A 19,608-nucleotide genomic window follows, 5' to 3' on the forward strand; every position below is an offset into this window, starting at 1 on the left:
CTTAACAGATTAGAATAATATGAGAATATAACAGGGATAAGGAGGAGAGAACAGAAATCGTAATAGCTCCCTCGAAGCACCGAACACTACTGCCAGCTACTCCCCTGCTGTGCTATTTATAAGCGTTGCTGCAGTGTGACGTCAGAGGCTACCTGTCTGGCACGGTTCCAGAGCTGGGTCTCTGTGGAGACGGTGACGCAGGGAAGGCGGTCACGTCTGGAGGTCACGTGGGTAAGAGGGAGGCGGTACCTTCCTATTTCTCCGTTTCTACGACGATGCTGACACATAGGCCGTCATCTCTTTACATCCACTAGATGGCACTGCAGCACTTTAGACATTGTCATGTGTCAAGGACCATGTGACAGGCAAGGTATTCAGCACGGCCATGTTGGAAGATGGCAGCTGCATGTGCTTTATTGAGGAGTGTGCAGGATCTGGCACAGGAGGTCCGGGGTGAGTACTCTGCATGTGACAGGGGACATATCACAACTGAAACCGAGGAAACCCGGGGCTGCTGTGTATGAAGATCCGTCACTGTTCTATGTAAGAGATCTGCCAGTGAAATTACATACCTCCCAACTTTTTGAGATGGGAATGAGGGACACCTATCAGCAAAGGTATGCAGGCATAGGACACACCCTGCCACGCCCCCTTAAAGGACAGTTGTGCAAAAAAACAAGATTGGTTAAACCCACAAGTGTTTTTTTTACCACTACTATTCCTTTATATTGGCTTTTGGAATTTACAAATGCAGAAATGTAGGAATCAGATGAAAGGTTTAGTACTGGGAAACACTTTTTGATAGATAAAATGTGCATTTTATATACAGCTATATAGATCAGACCAAAATGAGAGACAAATGAGGAGGAAAGAGGGATAGGGGGACATTGCTCCACATCAAAGACAGTCCCTCAAAATCAGGGACAGTTGGGAGCTATGAAATGATAATGATGATCACATTCTATTAAACGTAACCCTGTGCAGAGCTGCCACCCTGTAGCAGTAAAACTGTTATAGGGCAGCCAGAAAGTGGTTAATCTGTCTGTGTCCAGAGCAGGTCATCTGTCCCTAGTCACAGGTAATCTCAGGCTGTGCGGATACATGCCAAGAGCAGAGGGCATTGGCAACTACCTGTGATCCCGGCATCTGCCATCCAAACACAAAATCCGGTAGGAATGTATGAATGATGACTTATGGGGGCCACACACACTTCAGTTAATGATCGATTTATTTTCTGATCACCTCTGCTTATAGTAACAATCGATCTATAGTTGACAACCCATTCAATCAATATCCCACACACAGGGAAGTTGATGTTGAATGATATGGTCAGAAGTTGTCAATCACAGCCCAGTTTCCACTATGTAATCCCATAAGCTATTGCTCAAAATGCTTTCATATTCGTGAACATATCGATCAATGCAAAACAATAACTTTCTGCCCTGGTCAATTGATTCAGTATGATAGAATCCAATCGAAGGCTCTGTGCTCACTAGTGCGACTTGTGACACACAAAGTTACATGACAAGTTGAAACCGATTTATTTTAAGGACACCTGTTCTAATCTATGTGACTAAAGTCGCAGCATCTTAAAAAAAAAAAAAAAAAAAAGGTTCCTGCACTAATTTGATGCGACTTGATTGCCATAGAGTGTAATAAGTTGCATTAGAAATTACGTGGTTTTAGAGTCGCACTAGTGTGAACCAAGCCTAGGTCCAGTCTAAATCAATCGGAAGGGATGTTATGCCTGTTGATTCTTTGTTGATTCCATTGTTTTGATTGGATCACACATCCATTAGGGAAAAAAATCAAAGCATATACTGTATGGCCACCATTGGGGTACTTACACACGGTACTGATTTCTGAACATCCTTTCCTGCATAAAAGAAATTGGCTGTATAGTAAATGTGCGTATTTGCATGTGAAGATTCTTTTTTTGAGGTGTGTCTTACATGCATATATGTGCATAAAATACTGTCCAGCAATGCAGATTTTTGTAAAAAAATTTTTTTTTTTTTTCCTCTGTGTGTGTCCAGGCCTATTAAAAACAAAGGGCTGCATTTAGATCACAATAATACCTAAAAATGTAGCATATTTCTTGTACATACAGGTAAGCTTTATTATAAGCCTACCGGTAGGTAACAGTGATCAAGCAGTGTTTACTGCCGCTTTAAAAAAACAAAAAGGAAATGTAGGAGAATGGCATCACTGGGCATTCTTGTCAGGTCAGGGGAAAGCTAAGGATGTACAGTGCTGGGGAGTCTCAGATTTCCCAGAGTCTCATTTTCTGACCCATTGTGAAGTCCAATAACGTCAATGCAGTGCCTGAGAGCCTGGTAATAAGGTGAATCCTTTTTTTTAAATTCCTCCTTCCCTTTTTTTTTATTTTTGGCTTTTACCTCCTATTTTTTTTAATCAGGAGGTGTGATGCTCGCAGACAAGAGGACATTGCATTTTCATGCCTGTGACAGACCTAGCCGGGAGAGAGACTTTTGGAGGGGACTGAATGCTAGCCTCTGCCGATCAATCGTGGGCCCTGGCATTTGGGGGAACGGTGCTCTTTGTGATCTGTATGCCTGGGGACCCTTGAGGTGGTATTACTGTGGATTCAGGTCCTGGTCCCCCAGGACACACAGACTCTGGGGACCCTGTGTATGCCATATGGGAAATGGTGACTTGGAGGGTATGTCTTGGATTGCTTAAAATGGGACAGTAATATTTCCCAGGATATATATATGTAAAGACTATTATTGGTTTGTTTGATTCTGAACTCAACATGTTAATTGAGTGAGCTGATCACATTAGCCTCCAGGACTGGCTAGGAGACGAACAGTCTACTCCTACTATGAGTGTTGATGACTAGGCTGAGGAGCGGGGAGAACACTGTTTGTATTGTTAATTGTAATTAGCTCCTGCTATTGTGAAAATGTCCTGTGGTTGTACTTATGATAATGTGTAATGTACTGTGTGAAGCTCGGTGACCACAAGTCTGGGCAAAAGGTCATGTTAGTAAACCAGCTCATGTTAATTAGGTTAATTAGGTTACAGGTGTATTGTTAGAGTAATATGAGCAGGAGGTATGCACCTCCTCTTTTACTGTATAAAAGAGCCTGTATTCCTGTCAATAAAGTGAGATTCCTGGTTGAACTTACATACAGCCTGCCTGGTGTTTGTTCTGAGCTATCACAACTGGATTTAAACGGCACATAGCTGTAGTTCAATTCCCAGAGCGTCGGATGACCGAACCATCAGACGTTGCAATCTGATTCAATAGCTGCAGAGGAGTGTCGGGAGAGTGGAATCGAGCGAGCAGGGGCTCGTTACAATGCTAATCTGCAAAATGAGCTAAATCAAATGTCATATGTGATATTACTTTTTGTCTTCTCTAGAGCTCCATGGATCAGACGCTATCTCTTACTTGGAGGATCCACCAACAGCGCTGCAGTTTCATCAGAATTGGCTGAATCCAAACAGACCATGTGTTATACGCAACGCCTTCAACCACTGGCCGGCCCTACACAAGTGGACGTTCGATTACCTTCGGTACGAGAGCTGTAGCTGACGTATTTCAGGTATAGGCGATATTCTTGCAGATAATTTGTGTGATATGGAATGTGTGTCAGCACATTAGGTAACATGATGAGCGTGCTTCTTTGTAAAAAAACAAAAAACAAAAACTTGGATTTAAAGTAGAAGTCCACCCTAAAACTGAAATCCCTGCATCTACAGACATCCACAATCTAACACTAACCTATCTAGCCCTATAAAGAAGAAATCAGTATACATACCCTCTTTGTACCTGATCCGGTCCGGTCTCTAGCGGCGGAAGCTCTGCAGAGGGCACAGCCGACAACGGCTGTGAAGTGAATGGAAAGTGACGTCACTCACAGAGTGTCTTCTGTACCCGCCTCCACAGCGAAGCCACGGCTGATAGCTTAGTGTGGGATCAGGTCGGAATGTATACCGATTTCTTCTTTATAGGGCTAGATAGGTAAGTGTTAGATTGTGGATGTCTGTAGATGCAGGGATTTTAGTTTTAGGGTGGGCTTCTACTTTAAGAGAATTGAAGTGATTGTAAAGGTTCGTTTAAAATAAAATAAAAAAAACAAACATGTTATACTTACCTCTTCTGTGAAGTTGGTTTTGCACAGAGCAGCCCCATTCCTCCTATTTTCGGGCCCCTCTTCTCTGCTCCTGGCCCCTCCCTCCTATAGAGTGCCCCCACAGCCAGCAGCTCTCTTTGGGGGCACCCAAGACAAGTCAGCGCTCTGTGTATCCATTCAGACACAGAGCCCCAACCTGGCCCTGCCCCCTCTCTCCCCTGATTGGCTGACTGATTTTGATTAACTGCCAATGGCACCGCTGCTGTGTCTCAGCCAATCAGGAGGAGTGTCCAGGATGGCTTAGACACTCGTGAACATCGCTGGAGAGAGATGGGGCTCAGGTAAGTATTAGGGAGGCTGCTACACACAGAAGTTTTTTTTTTTTTTTCTTCTTAATGCATAGAATGCAAAAAGGTAAAAGAACCTTCTGCCTTTACATCCCCTTTAAAGTGAATGCAAAGCCAAAACATTAGGCCATTGTCACTTCAAGCTGTCACTGAAAAAGATGTCCTCACTGGCAGATTTCTTTCTAGGAAAAGTCTGTGGAGACTGAAAGATAAGTAAAGTCTTACTAAGGTACAGTAATTACAAAAACTACCCTGGCAAGCATTTAACTCTTGCTCAACAGCAATTTAAATGGAAACAAATGCATTGTAACCACAAGCCAGGCATTTGCCTTGTTGTTGCACTGCGGCCTCATTGACTTAAAAGGGCAAGCTTGACAGGCAGTGTTGCCTATCAGCTGTATGTAGGTTTTGGGTGAACAGTCAAGGGGTGGTAAAACTGAGGCTAGATTGCCTGCTTGTACTGCCTCCTGGCCACCCATGTGAAAAAAGCCTAACAATGACTGCAAGGATAGTTTTTTTGTAAGAGTTTTTTTTCTAAAGATGTTTTCTCTAAGCGTCTTCCAGGACAGCCCATGAGACCTAGGGCTCCTCCCACCAGGACAGGAAACACGTTACCCCCACCAGATAAAAAGGCAGTCCTCCAGGCCCCATGTCAGTTATTAGTGTTTCCTCTGGTAACATGTTCCTGGAACCTGGTCCCCTAGGTCTCATGAGCAGGGGCTCTAATAGCTGTTTGGGGTGTATCACTGACCTTTCTCCTCTGCCAGAAGCAGCATCTCCACTGGGGAAGCTGGCTGTACTGCTGTTCCCTGTTCTCAGTGCCTGGAGAGGGCCAAGACCGAGGTGATGTCAGGCCCCATAGTGCGGGTTGCATAGCAGCATGGTGGTATCCTTTCCCTGCTGACAGCGTGGCTTGTATGTGCAGGGGAAAGAGGAAGCCGTGGCGCTCGAGGGAGCTACTGCCCTCTAAGCTGGCTCACAGGAAGTATCCAGCGAGGGTCACTTCCGGGGCATATGAGGTCATCATCGGACGCTGATTCCGGTCTCCATAAACGTCACGAGCAGGGACCGCTGGCTGCTGGTGTTTGAATGGTGAAGAAGCAGCAGAGGCTGTGGACTACCAGAGGGGCAGGATGGATCCTTCTGCAGTACCTGCACAGGCAGTGGATGTGGTCCCCAACACCAGCACCTCGCAGGTAAGCCTGGAATGTTTTGTCAACCTCTATCCTTGTGAGTGTCCCCCCCCCCCCCCTTCTGTAGAATTGGGTGTAAGGGGACACATTTTCCTCCCTCCACTCCGTAACACCTCGTGCTGATGGGTGGCTTAAGATTACATAATGGGTCATTTATTTTGTCTTGCAGACCAGGACAAGGCCCAAGCGCAGCCACCAAAAAGGAAATGTGCGGTTTGTGGAAAGAAATTGAGCTCCGCATGGAGCAAAGCAGTTTGCCGCACATGTATATAGTAAAGGATGACTCGGTAGCCTTCTGTCAGAGAATACTGACTTCTGTTAGAGATGAGCTTGCATCTAACATTAGCTCATTTAAAACTCTAATTGACAAGCTTCAGGCTCCCGCAGAGGGTCCGTCTCCAATTAGGGCTTCAGTCGGTAGCGCTCCACAGCAGATTGCGGAGAGTGAAGACTCTGAGGCTGAAGCCAGATCTACCCGTTCTTCTCCAGAAGAATCGGGGTCAGATATAGGGCCCAGGGATAGAGAATCCACAAGGGGCTCGAGGTTTAAGTTATCTTAGGAAGATGTTGATGACTTATTAAAGGCAATCTATACAACACTTGAGTTGGAAGAGGAGGAGGTACAATTGTCTAAACACAATCTTATGTGCAAAGGTTTGCATAAGGAAAAGTCTAGAGTTTATCCATTGCATAGTTCCCTTCTTGATACTATCAAACTGGAGTGGGAAAATCCAGAGAGAAAACCTTTCTTTTCTGGTAACCTAAAAAGGAGGTTTCCATTTGATGAGGACACAGCGCAGCCGTGGAACAAAAATCCTAAGTTAGACGCACCTCTTTCAAAGGTTTCAAAAAACTGGGACCTAGCGTTTGACGATATGGGCACGCTTAGGGACACGATGGACAAAAGAGGGGATATTCTTCTCCACAGAGCCTGGGATTCAGCTGTTGGGAATCTTAAAGCAGCTCTGGCCTCCACATGTGTAGCCAGAAATTTGGAAGTATGGTTGACACAAATAAAAACACATTTGTTGGCAGGTACCTCCTAGAGAGCAGATTCTGAAGTCTTTCCCTCTCCTCTTTTGTGCAGTTGTACCACATTCAAAGTAACTTAAATCCCCTTTCTTCTGATGCTCAGTTTGAACTTCAGCAAGTTGTCTTCACCACAGCTAGATGTCTAAATGCATTGAGTTACTACCTTGTGATTGGCTGATTAGCAATTTGTGTTACCAAGCAATTGAACAGCTGTAACTAATAAAGTGGCCGGTGAGTGTAGATCTTTTCTGGGTCAGCTTTGGATCGGAGTAACAACCAGGAAACATTTTTCAACAAAGAGTTCATCTGGTGGCTTACATCTCGGTTCAGTACCGAATTCTAGTCAACAACATATTATTGGGGTGCATACATTTATGTTTTATTGGTGAGTGACACCCAGATACTGATGAGGAATTTGTAGGGCATAAATCAGTCTCTAACGTGGTGACAACCTTTCAGAGTGTGGCATCTGTCACTCAACAATTGAATCCCGCCACGCAAACAATATTGTGTTTGTAGACAATGAATCACTGAGGGTAATCTGATGTCCCTGTAATGAGTAAAACGTATTCATTTATTTATGACCAGCAGCTGATAAACACCCGGCAGCTGTGCTAACCTCAGTCCTGACTTTCAATGGCTTTAATATCAATTATAACCATGTTTCTATATACAGGACCTGTATAGGATCCAAGCATGTGAGTGTGGCTGTTACTCCCAATGGCTATGCTGATGCCGTATACAAGGACAAGTTTGTCATGCCAGAGGAGAGATCCATGAAGCTGGCGGACTTTCTGGATATCATTGAGAAGAAAACCAGCAGCCCAGGAGTGTATTACATCCAGAAACAGTGCTCCAACCTGACAGAGGAATTCCCAGAACTGATCGGAGATGTGGAGAATCATATACCATGGATGAGTGAGGCTCTAGGTAAGTCCTCATTATCAGTGGCGGCTGGTGATCAGGTCGGTTCATCCGCGCCTCCCGCCAACCCTACACTCCTCCTCCCCTGCATCACGCCGTGCGTCTCCTCTCTTCTCTCCTCCGTGCACCATGCATCTCCTCCCTCCTCCTCTTAGGCGGCCAATTGGATCGCCTCTCTGTTCTGCTAATCGTGTGACCCGCTTCCTGATTGGCCAGGAGGAGAATTAGGAAGACAATAGCGAATATTCATTCGCTATTGTCACACAAGTGGGTGTGCTCGGGGCGCAGTGCTCTGCACCCCGAGCCCACCCTTTTTTTAAAGCCTATTAGAGCCTCTGGCTTTTATGGCGTACTTCAAAAGTAAAAAAACCCATTGGAATTCATGCGTCCAGCGATCCGCATGTGGAATTAGGGGGCCAGATGCTTTGTTGGTGGCCGGCGCCCTGCATTGCGGGCCGCCACTGCTCATTATGATGGGATCATACGCACTTTTCCTGTTGAAGAGATTTGCTGTGTGATGCCATTTACTTTTTAAAGCTTAGGCTTTGTGCACACCTGTGCATTTTTAACTTGTTTTCAGAAGCGCAGGAACGCATGACAGACGATTGGGTTCCTTTCACATCTCTGTTTCCTCAAATATGTTTTTGGAAGAGGTGCAGGGATTTTTTTTTTCCTGAGAAGGTGTTTTTGGGTCCATATCAATGGAACAGCATCAAACACATACACATGAATTTTTGTTAGAGTCTTATGTAGGGGTCGACTAATATAGTTTTTTCAGGGCTGATACCGTTTTTTCAGCTGCCTTTCAGGCCGATAGTTGATATCAGGTGCCGATATTCTGTAGATTTAAACTTTTTATTTTTACACTGTCCTTTTAAAACAAAAAATCTATCACTGTTATAGCTGTCAGAGGGAATGTAAACATCCCTTGTGACAGTAAAAAGCAGTGACAGGTATTCTTATGGAGGGATCTGGAGTCTATAAGACCCCCAAACACCTCCTCTGCACTTGAAGTGATCAAGATCTGCGTTTTTGAATATTTTCTATTCTTTAAAACTGGCACTTTTAGGATGCCAGTAATCCAGAAGTGATGTCATGACATCGCTTCCCGGTTACTAGATCTGAGACCTGAACTAAGCAATCGGCTTTGTTTGGGTCTTCGACCAGCCAGCAGACATGTCGGCTGGTTGCTCGGGCCTCCCTGTGCCGCATCAGTTGTTATTACAAGAAAGTTGAACATCCGCTCTAAAGAACGGTACCGGGGTGATGGCTGCAGCTGCAGGGTGTGATCACCTCAATACAACCCCTTGAAGCAATATTGGTAACATCGGTAAGTTTGTGACCTATACCGATGCTTCAGAAAAAGTGAATATCAGCCGCTGATAATCGGTCAACCCCTAGTTTTGTATTTTAACAATTAGTCTCCTACAAAAAAAAGTCTGCAGCATGCATTGCTACCAGGATGGACCAGACTGATTCTGATTGGTCAATGACATCACAGTGAAATGCTCTGTTTCATCCCGGGAGTGCTGCACAGATCCTCCTCTTCTCGGATTCCTCTTCAGGACTCTTGGCCACTCCTTCCTGTTGAGTGCCCCCCCCCCCCCCCCACAGCAAGCAGCTTGTTATGGGGGCACCTGAGCCGTGTCACAGCTCCCTGTGTCCATTCAGACACTGAGCCCCAACCCGGCTCCACCCCCTATCTCCCCTGATTGGCTAGCTGACTTTGACAGCAGAGGGAGCCAGGAAGGAGAATCTCAGACAGCTGAGACACTCGTGGACATCACTGGACAGAGAGGGACCTCAGGTAAGTATGAGGGGGCTGCTGCACACAGAAGGCTTTTTATCTTAAAGCATAGAATACATTAAGATAAAAAAAAAACTTCTGCCTTTACAGCCCCTTTTATATAAAAAAAATTGAATTTTTTTAATAAAAGTTGGATGTCATTATTATGTCTATGGGTCACTAGAAGTCCCATTTTCCTAAGCTTTCCCATCTAGGGTCTTATAGACCACAGATGTCTCCATAAAAAGGATCTGTCATACCTTATTTTTATCACAAGGGATGTTTACATTTCTTGTGATAGGAATAAATGTGAGTAAAAAAAAAAAAAAAAATTAAAGGGACAGCGTAAAAATAAAATAAATTATAATACATTTATTTTTTTAAAGCCCTCCTGTCTCCCCATGCTGGCACACAGAAGCCAACGCATACATGGGTCACGCCCGCATATGTAACCAGTGTTCGCACCACACGTGTGAGGTATCGCCGCGAACATCTGATCTAAAGCAATAATTCTAGTGCCTCCTCTGTAACTCTAAACATGTAACCTGTAAAAATTGTTAAAGCGTCGCCTATGGAGATTTTTAAGTACTGTAGTTTGGAGCCATTCCACGAGTGTGCACAATTTTAAAGTGTGACATGTTAGGTTTCGATTTACTTGGCGTAACATCATGTTTTATATTTTACAAAAACAAATTGGTTATATATTGTGTTTTTGTTTTTTTTTTGCATTAAAATTCAATAAATGTATGTTTTTTGTTTTTTTGTTTTTTTTTTAAATGCGTTTGAAAAATCTCTGCACAAATACCTTGTTCCATAACAAATTTCAACGATCGCCATTTTATTCTCTAGAGTCTCTGATAAAAAAACATGTATAATGTTTGGGCGGTTTGAGTAATTTTCTAGCAAAACAAAAAGATTTACATGTAGGAGAGAAATGCAGAATTAACCTGGGTGGGAACTGGTTAAAGCTAAATTGAACTTTAATGCTGTCTTTTTTTTTTCCCCCACCATTAGGAAAGAGGCCAGATGCTGTAAATTTCTGGCTGGGAGAGTCTGCAGCAGTGACTTCATGTGAGTGACGTCATTCCAATGTTATAGTTACAGTCAGGCAGAAAAATAGATACAGATATATTTGTAGTAGTGTAAGAAGGTTTGCTTTAAAATGGCTACATTGAAATATTTGTTTTCCAAACAGTGAAGTCTTACTGTAATGTCATGAACTTGGGACATTTCTAGACGTTCTATAGTTTTAAAGGAGAAGTACAGCCAAAGCTCATTGGAGTGCAGTTCGTTTTGCATTCCTGTGCCCTATTTTCATCAGAAAGCGGGCTGAAGCCCACTGTCGGTTGACGTCACAGATCCGGTCCAGGCTCAGGGAAAGATCGTGACCATATGGTCGAGATCCGCCCACATGGCTTGACCAACATCAGTCTCAACCCCTCAGCAAGCCACTGAGAGCCTGGGCTGGCCGCTCCCATCCCATCCACAGCCCAGCACTCCAGTGTGCAAGGAAGGGGCAGAGCAGAGAGCCAGTGACTGACAGTAGCTCTCTACTCACGGATCTGTGAGAACTGAGTGATCAACAGTGTTTGATCGCTCAGTTCTCAGTGTTGGAGCCGGTGGGGGACAGATGCAGCCTCTGATCTAGGGAAGTATAATTCTGAGAAAAACTCATTTTGCATACTTTTAACGTAGATGTTGTAGTAAAAAGGGGCAGTTTGGGTATAAAGTGAACCTGTATGGCAAAACCTTAGGTTCACTGACACGACAGCCCTATCAGCAGCATATACTCATCTTTCTCACATTGGGTATAAGGGCTATGACACTCGCTCCACTTCCTCCCACATGACAGCAGTGATGCTTGGTGGTTGGCCTCTCAGGCACCCAGTGCTTTCATATTGGGTTAGGGGGAGAGTCCTTAATTCTGTGTAAGCACTAAATTGTGCCTTGGAGCTTACACATGGCCTCTTCTCTTTGCACCTGCAGATAAACAAAGAGGGGGGGAAGTGAAGGAAAAGTAAGTTTAGGTTACTGCAGGGGCCAGCATTAAGAAGGTACTTAAAGTCAAAGAGGAAAAAAGATCTGGTTGATCTGGGCTCCAGCACAATCTTTCCTTCCCCTAGTTTTCATAAATCATTATCAGCATGTACAATACGAGCTTTGAAGGATATCTGCTTTTTTATTAGTCAACTGATTTTTCTTTTTATAGTGCATAAAGACCACTATGAGAACCTGTATTGTGTCATTTTGGGAGAGAAGCACTTTATTCTTCACCCACCGACTGACCGCCCTTTTATCCCATATGGTATGATAAAAAAAAAAAATCTTTTTTCCAATAAAGACCTACAGCTTTCCATTTGTGTTTACTTTAAAAATCAACTGCAGTTTTTTATTTTTTAAATGCTGAAAGGAATGGGGAAGGGTCCGGTTGATATTGCTGTCTGTGTCCCTGCAGGGGAGGTTTCACTTTAGTTCCCTGACACATGATGGGAGTGATTTACTAAAGGGGTTGTAAAGGCAGAAGGTTTTTTTTTATTTTAATGTATTCTATGCATTAAGATAAAAAGCCTTCTGTGTGTAGCACCCTCCATAATACTTACCTGAGCCCCATCTCTATCAAGCGATGTTGCACGAGTGCCTCGGCCATCTGATTGGCTGAGACACAGCATGGGCACCATTGGCTCCCACTGCTGTCAATTAAAGTCAGTTAGCCAATCAGGAGAAAGGGGGGGTGGGCCCGAACCACAGCTCCGTGTCTGAATGGACAAACAGAACTGCAGCTCAGCTCGGGTGCCCCATAGCAAGCTGCTTGCCGTGGGGGCACTCAACAGGAGGGAGGGGGCCAGGAGCACCGAGGTGGGACCCGAGAAGAGGAGGATCTTGGCTGCTCTATGCAAAATCATTTCACAGAGCAGGTAAGTATAACATGTTTGTTGCTTTTAAAGAAAAGAAATTAGACTTTTTAGTATCACTTTAAAGAGAAATTTTAATCCCCCCTTTGCAAACTTTTTTCCCCTCTTACCTTGTCTGCTGGGTTGTTTCAAAAAAACTAAAACATACCCACATGGCCAACAAATCCAGCATTGTCTTGTTTAAGCTGGTCCTTCTTTGCAGCACACTGTGTCCTGCACCACTATCTTTCTTCTCATGTCATTAGGGGGACAGCTGTCTCATGGTTCTTGCAGTTGACCGTTGATAAAGTGCTGCATACCTAGTTTGGTAGGGAAATTGCTGGGCGCATGTGCAGTGTAGCAGAAATTGTCCGAAGCACCCTCAGATGTGTGGCTTCAGTATCTAAGGAGGCCTTAGGTAGGGCATCATTCCTACCTAGACCAGACATCCAAGATTGCAGGGCCCAGCACCTAAAATTGCTTTCCAATATATATAAAAAAGGGGTAATACCCTATCATCTCAATCAACCAATCACATGCTGGCAGCAATCCTGTTTTTTTTTTTTCCCTCGCACAGGATTGGGTATTCAAAGTCAACACAGGTTCACATTATTTGCTTTCATTCACCTTTCAAAGTGAACAGCCTTTACACCTTGCTGAATTGGGATAGGAAGTGTTCAGTTTCTTGTAAGGGAATCTGTACTGTTAACATTTTTTGTCAGTTATTTTATTTAAAGCCTAAACTGTGTCTGTAATTTGTTTCAGAGTTATACCAGCCAGCAGTATACCAGGTAAATGAAGATGGATCATTTGCAGTAGTTGATCAGGAATCTGCAGAAAAGGTAATATATTTAGTTTTCAAAATTTAAATAGCAATTGTAAGCTTTGCAAACTTCTGTGTCACTGCACTCATAGCATTGCACTGCCATCATAGGGTTGAATGAAGCGTATACAGCGCATGCTGGGGACCCACATACACAATTTTGACAAGGGGCTGTGCAACTTTATGGGTAAAATCTCATTGGATAGGAGACGGGTGAGTATAAGGCTCGCAGGGGGGGCAGGTCATGGTACAATGTGAGTGGAGCAGTTGCATGTTTGGCCTCGTTCACATGGGGCATAAATACCATACTCCCGTGCAGGGCCGTGTTTACCTGCACAAGGATGTGCAGTTGTTCTGTTTATCCTTTTGCAGGAAGTCCCATTGATGTCTTTTGGGATACAGCAGCTGCATTGACACAGCTGCTGTGTTCCAATATGACATCTGTGTGGGTGCAGGTGCATGTCCCCACACACACATAGGGTGAGGTCAGGGGCACGCACCTGCATCCACATGGATATCATATTAGGACACAGCAAACGCACAGTCCCTGTGTCCCAATAGACATCAATAGGACTGTCTACCTGGGAATGCGAGGAAAACCTGTACATCCTTGTGCAGGTAAACTTGGCCCTGCACGGGCGCACAGTATTGTTAATACACAGTTGCTTGCCTATTTATTTTACTGTGATATTGGGGCCTGACTTTCCTTGACTTCATAGATGAGTTCCATCCACTGCCACTTTCTTGTCCAATGAGTACCTCTACCAGCTTTTAAAGTGATTGTAACGTCAGATGTTTTTTTATCTTAATGCATTAAGATAAAAAACTTTCTGTGTGCCTCAGCCCCCCTAATACTTACCTGAGCCCATCTCTATCCAGCGATGTGCACGAGTGCCTCGGCTGTCCGGGCCTCTCCCTCCTGATTGACTGAGACACAGCAGCAGCCCATTGGCTCCCACTGCTGTCAATCAAAGTCAGTTAGCCAATCAGGAGAGAGAGGGGCGGGGCCGAACCGTGGCTCCATGTCTGAATGGACACACGGAGCTGTGGCTCGGCTCGGGTGCCCGCATAACAAACTCCTTGCTGTGGGGGCCCTCGACAGAAGGGAGGGGCCAGGAGCACAGCAAAGGGACACGAGAAGAGGAGGATCAGGGCTGCCCTGTGCAAAACCATTTCACAGGGCAGGTAAGTATGACATGTTTGTTATTTCTAAAGAAAAGTAAACAAGACTTTAGTATCACTTTGTTAGTGAAATGACCGTAGATAGGATAGGATCAGCTCTCCCCCCTCCCTCTAGGCAATCATCTGGGACATGTGACTGGTCCCAGATGATTGCGCGGCCAGTCACGGCACGATGTGCGGCTCGCGCATGCGAAGTGGGTGCCCGGCTGTGAAGCCACAGCTGGGCGCCCACAGTTACAATGCCGGCGCCGCCGAGCGGAGGGGGAGACTAGCGGGGCTTCGATCCCCCGCATCGCTGGACCCTGGGACAGGTAAGTGTCCGATTATTAAAAGTCAGCAGCTGCAGTATTTGTAGCTGCTGACTTTTAATTTTTTTTTATAACCGGAATTCCGCTTTAAGTGACTTGATCGATTCAAAAAGAAAGGCCCACACAGATGGACAGATCATCAGGTCTGGAAATGTGCGCGACTTTAGTTTGAATTGTTCCTTTTGGTCTCCTCTCCTTGTGAGGCAGTATTTTGGAGTAGCCCCTGACATACCCTTTTCCACTATCCAAATGGTTATAAGGGCAAAAGTTTTTTATTTTTACCATAATGTGAGTGTGTGTGTGTACACAGTGCTGCTTAAGATCGATCCTGCACAAGTGCCACCATAACAAACAGCTTGCTGTATGGGACCTCGTAAAAGAGGAGGAGCCAAGATTGCCAGCAGTGGACCCCAGAAGAGAAGGTTCAGGTCTGCTCTGTGCAATAGGTAAGTATAACATATTTATTATTTTTAGAACATTTTTCTTTAGAACTGCTTTAGGTAATCCAGGTACCCGAAGTTTATAACTGCAGTGAATTAGTTAAGGGGTTACTTTTAGTACAGCTAGATAAAACATTTTAAAATAAAAATGACATCTGCCCTTTTTATAGGTACCTTGGATCCCTGTTGATCCACTGGATCCAGATCTGAGTATGTACCCAGCATACAGTCAAACAAGGCCACTGCACGTCACTGTTAGGGCTGGAGAAATGCTGTATCTACCTTCTCTGTGGTTTCACCATGTGCGCCAGTCCCATGGCTGCATTGCAGGTAAGGTATAGTGGAGGTTTAGGGATCAAATGTATAATTGTAACAGGGCTCCCCTCATTTCTTGAAGTGGTATATGAATGCCACAGGGATCACGGACTATGGTGACTTTGAATACTGATTGTCCTTTTTTGTGAACCTGGATCGGTAGAAATGGTTATAGCACAGATAAGAAATGGCATCACAGAAATACAAAAAAAATACATGCTCCCCCCTTTTTTTTTTTTTTTTTTTTTTTTTTTTTTTTTTTGTGCACTGGGCAGACCATAAAATAAATTTTCCTAGGCACAATGCATGTTTAAAGCACCACAGATGTGTAAACCTAGCCTTAGCGTTTAGAGCTGCAGAAGTTGCTGAAAACAGCCATTTGACACTCACAGAAAACCCATAAATTATAGGGAACACCATGAAATTGCACTTAATGTTTCAGAGTTACAGAGAAAGTCAAACTGACCTACAAAAACCTTTAGCTGTAATATTGGATTACAGTTGTAACTCAGACACATGAAATGTCAGAAAATGTGCTTGTGTGTCAGATCAATCTCTTTGTATTAGAGATGTGTCAAAAGACCTGGCAGCCTCATATATCTGCTTCAATATATTTGTATGCTCAGTGGTAAATACCACTACATACACAGTATCTCACAAAAGTGAGTACACCCTTTACATTTTGTGTACATGTGACATCACTGAAGAAATGTCTCTTTGCTATAATGTAAAGTAGTGAGTGTACAGCTTGTATAACAATGTAAATTTGCTGTCCCCTCAAAATAACTCAACACACAGCCATTAATGGCTAAACCTCTGACAACAAAAGTGATTGCAACCCCTAAGTGAAAATATCCAAATTGGGCCCAAAATGTCAATATTTTGTGTGGCCACCATGTTTTTCCAATACTGCCATAACCCTCTTGGGCATGGAGTTCACCAGAGCTTCACAGGTTGCCACTGGAGTCCTCTTCCACTCCTCCATAATGATATCACAGATCTGGTGGATGTTAGCGACCTTGCACTCCTCCACCTTGCGTTTGAGCATACCCCACAAATGCTCAATAGGGTTTAGGTCTGGAGACATGCTTGACCAGTCCATTACCTTTTACCCTCAGCTTCTTTAGCAGTGGTCATCTTGGAGGCGTGTTTGGGGTTGTTATCATGTTGGAATACTGCCCTGCTGCCCAGTCTCCGAAGGGAGGGGATCATGCTCTTCTTCACTATGTCACAGTACATGTTGGCATTCATGGTTCCCTCAATGAACTGTAGCTCCCAGTGCCGACAGCAGTCATGCAGCCCCAGACCATGACACTCCCACCACCATGCTTGACTGTAGGCAAGACACACTTGTCTTTGTACTCCTCACCTGGTTGCCGCCACACACGCTTGACACCATCTGAACCAAATAATTTTATCTTGGTCTCATCAGACCACAGGTAATGTTTCCAGTAATCCATGTCCTTAGTCTGCTTGTCTTCAGCAAACTGTTTTCGGGCTTTCTTGTGCATCATCTTCAGAAGAGGCTTCCTTCTGGGATGACAGCCATGCAGACCAATTTGATGCAGTGTGCGGCGTATGGTCTAAGCACTGACAGGCTGACCCCCCCACCCCTTCAACCTCTGCAGCAATCATACATCTATTTCCCAAAGACGACCTCTGGCTATGATGCTGAGCACATGCACTCAACTTCTTTGGTCGACCATGGCTAGGCCTGTTCTGAGTGGAACCTGTCCTGTTAAACCGCTGTATGGTCTTTGCCACCATGCTGCAGCTCAGCTTCAGGGTCTTGGCAATCTTCTTATAGCCTAGGCCATCTTTATGTACAATTCTTTTTTTTTTTCAGATCCTCAGAGAGTTCTTTGCCATGAGGTGCCATATTGAACTTCCAAGGACTGATTTGAGAGAGTGAGAGCGATAACACCAAATTTAACACACCTGCTCCCCATTCACTCCTGAGACCTTGTAACACTAATGAGTCACATGACACCAGGGAGGGAAAATGGGGTTGTACTCACTTTTGTTGCCAGTGGTTTAGACATTAATGGCTGTGTGTTGAGTTATTTTGAGGGGACAGCAATTTTACACTGTTATACAAGCTGTACACTCACTACTTTACATTGTAGCAAAGTGTCATTTCTTCAGTGTTGTCACATGAAATAAAATATTTACAAAAATGTGAGGAGTGTACTCACTTTTGTAATTGTGTGTGTGTATATATATGTGTGTGTGTGTGTGTATGTATATATATCCCTAATGTGTCTGCCTCTTACAAATACAGTATACTATAACTCAGATGTTCCTTTTCTCCTTTAAACAGTGAATTACTGGTACGACATGGAGTATGACATCAAATATCATTATTTCCAGCTGCTTGACTCTCTCTCTAACGTCATAAAAAACTCTGGATTGAACAGAAAGCATGAAGCTGACCAGGAAGAAAAGATGACATAACTGTCTTATACTGCTCTATTTAATACCAGCAAAAAGGAAGACTATGGAAATTGTCTTACGAAAACAGATATTGTGGTGTATTGAGCACCGCAGGACAGAACTGAATTCCAATTTCAGATCTTGGTTGTGGAGGATTACACTGTCACCAGAAACTGGCTACAGATGTTACTGATTGTACAGTCAGATTGTAACTTGTGTGGCCAGTTTAACGCAAAAGTAAATAAAGTCAGCAAGTTGTTGTCATTATTTAAAACATAATGTACATATTATTAAATGTTGCTATCCCCATCCACAAAAGCCTTTTCCTATGCGAGTTATTATTTTTTCCTTTCCTGGATGACATCATGAATGCCTGTGCAGATCGTTTCATATACTTAGCATCTTGGTATGCCGAGATGTAAGCAGTGGCTATGCCCAGATGATATTATTGGCTTGATCTCCAGAACAGGAGCATTCTTGCAGGTCTGGTTACTTCCTGAAATCCCATGTGACTAGAAACAGCACAGGGGTTGGGAAGTTTTATTTTAAAGAACTACATACAGTATATTTGTTATGCACTGCAGAGAAAGCCTTGCAGAAGTCAGATGTAATGTGTCAAATGTAATTAAAATCCCTCTTTATGTCCTGTTCAACATTTTAGAAATATAATAATATCGCTGACATAAAGCTTTATATTTATCACTGGCCACTGATGTATGCCAAAGTTTTATTTCCCCATTAAAGGAGAAGTGCGTGAATATAAAAAATAAGCATACATACATAATTACCTACCTGGTGCAGCATCGGTGAGACGCTGCAAGCTGTCCCCCACCAGCTCTAAGCCCAGAAACTGAGCGATCACATGACTGCTGATTTCTCAGTTCTCAGGTCAGCTCTGAGCAGAGAGCGGTGACTGGCAAGCAAAAGTGCTTTGCCCATACTTCTCTTTTAAGTATACATGACATAGGAGCATATAAAAATCTTTTATTCTACTGAAAAAATAAAAAATTATTATTTTCTGTTTTAAAAAAATGTACTAATTTACAACAATATGGGCTATATAAAAATATTTGAAGTACACAAATTGTGTTTAAAAAAGTATGACCTCTACTAACTTTAAGCCCTGGTTAACACTGGTGCTAAATGTGCTCCGACTTTGAGAGCACAAGTCGTGTCCCATTAAGTGCAATAGAACCGTTCTCATAGGAGCGACTTGAGTCGCTCCGACTTTGAAAAAGGTTCCTGCACTACTTTTGGTGCAACTTCGGTGCGACTTGCATTGACTTCTTTCCTGCCGAAGCCACGCTAGGATGTCAGCTTCAAAGTTGCGCGAAAGTCGATTGACTCGGAAGTCGCGACAGTGTGAACCAGGCCTAGAGCTCAACTATAAAAAGATAAATAAATGTACCCTTAAAGTGGGAATCTCATTTAGTCTGGGGTACAGGATCAAGGAGCATATGCTTACTTCACTAGTTGCTCCAGCTGGCTCTTACTAGTGCTGCAACTGGTCCCCTTCAGCTGCTCTGGTGATACACCAGCCTCCTCAGCATACTGGGTTAATCAGTCACAAGGCAAGTTCATCCAGTGCCCAGGTCAAAGCCAACAATGTCAAACTCCCCCCCCCCCCCCCCGGTAGGGTAGAGGGTGGGGCTAATAACTGTGTGTGTAGTGCTGAAATGTATTTAATTGTTATGGCATGTTGTAAAATAGTGCCAATGGTTGTTGCAAAGTTCCCAGTGTGTCCCCCCTCCCTCTGCATAGAAACGTTGCATATAGGGCACATGCTCATTATGCTAACAACAAGACCCAGGCTGGGGCAATGCCCCCCCCC

At 44.0% G+C, this 19,608-nt stretch overlaps 1 protein-coding gene across 1 annotated transcript; it reads left to right on the forward strand.

Annotated features, from left to right (window-relative positions):
- Nucleotides 1-308: 308 nt before the first annotated feature.
- JMJD7 (jumonji domain containing 7) lies at nucleotides 309-18,487 on the forward strand. Its single transcript, XM_073610646.1, has 8 exons — nucleotides 309-453; nucleotides 3,390-3,543; nucleotides 7,352-7,605; nucleotides 10,400-10,456; nucleotides 11,595-11,690; nucleotides 13,042-13,118; nucleotides 15,200-15,359; nucleotides 17,665-18,487. Exons 1-8 carry the CDS (start codon nucleotides 396-398, stop codon nucleotides 17,796-17,798), a joined length of 990 nt encoding a protein of 329 aa, XP_073466747.1. The 5' UTR covers nucleotides 309-395; the 3' UTR covers nucleotides 17,799-18,487.
- The last annotated feature ends 1,121 nt before the right edge of the window (nucleotides 18,488-19,608 follow it).

Source organism: Aquarana catesbeiana, linkage group LG13 (genome assembly GCF_042186555.1).
Source record: "Aquarana catesbeiana isolate 2022-GZ linkage group LG13, ASM4218655v1, whole genome shotgun sequence".
NCBI classification, from domain to species: domain Eukaryota; kingdom Metazoa; phylum Chordata; class Amphibia; order Anura; family Ranidae; genus Aquarana; species Aquarana catesbeiana.

What these genes read in the sequence shown, in the direction of transcription:
- JMJD7 (XM_073610646.1), top strand. Translation starts at nt 396, where the DNA reads ATGGCAGCTGCATGTGCTTTATTGAGGAGTGTGCAGGATCTGGCACAG. An exon ending in TCTGGCACAGGAGGTCCGGG is followed by an intron (nt 454 to 3,389) that starts GTGAGTACTCTG and finishes TGTCTTCTCTAG; the next exon opens with AGCTCCATGGATCAGACGCT. An exon ending in ATCAGGAATCTGCAGAAAAG is followed by an intron (nt 13,119 to 15,199) that starts GTAATATATTTA and finishes CCCTTTTTATAG; the next exon opens with GTACCTTGGATCCCTGTTGA.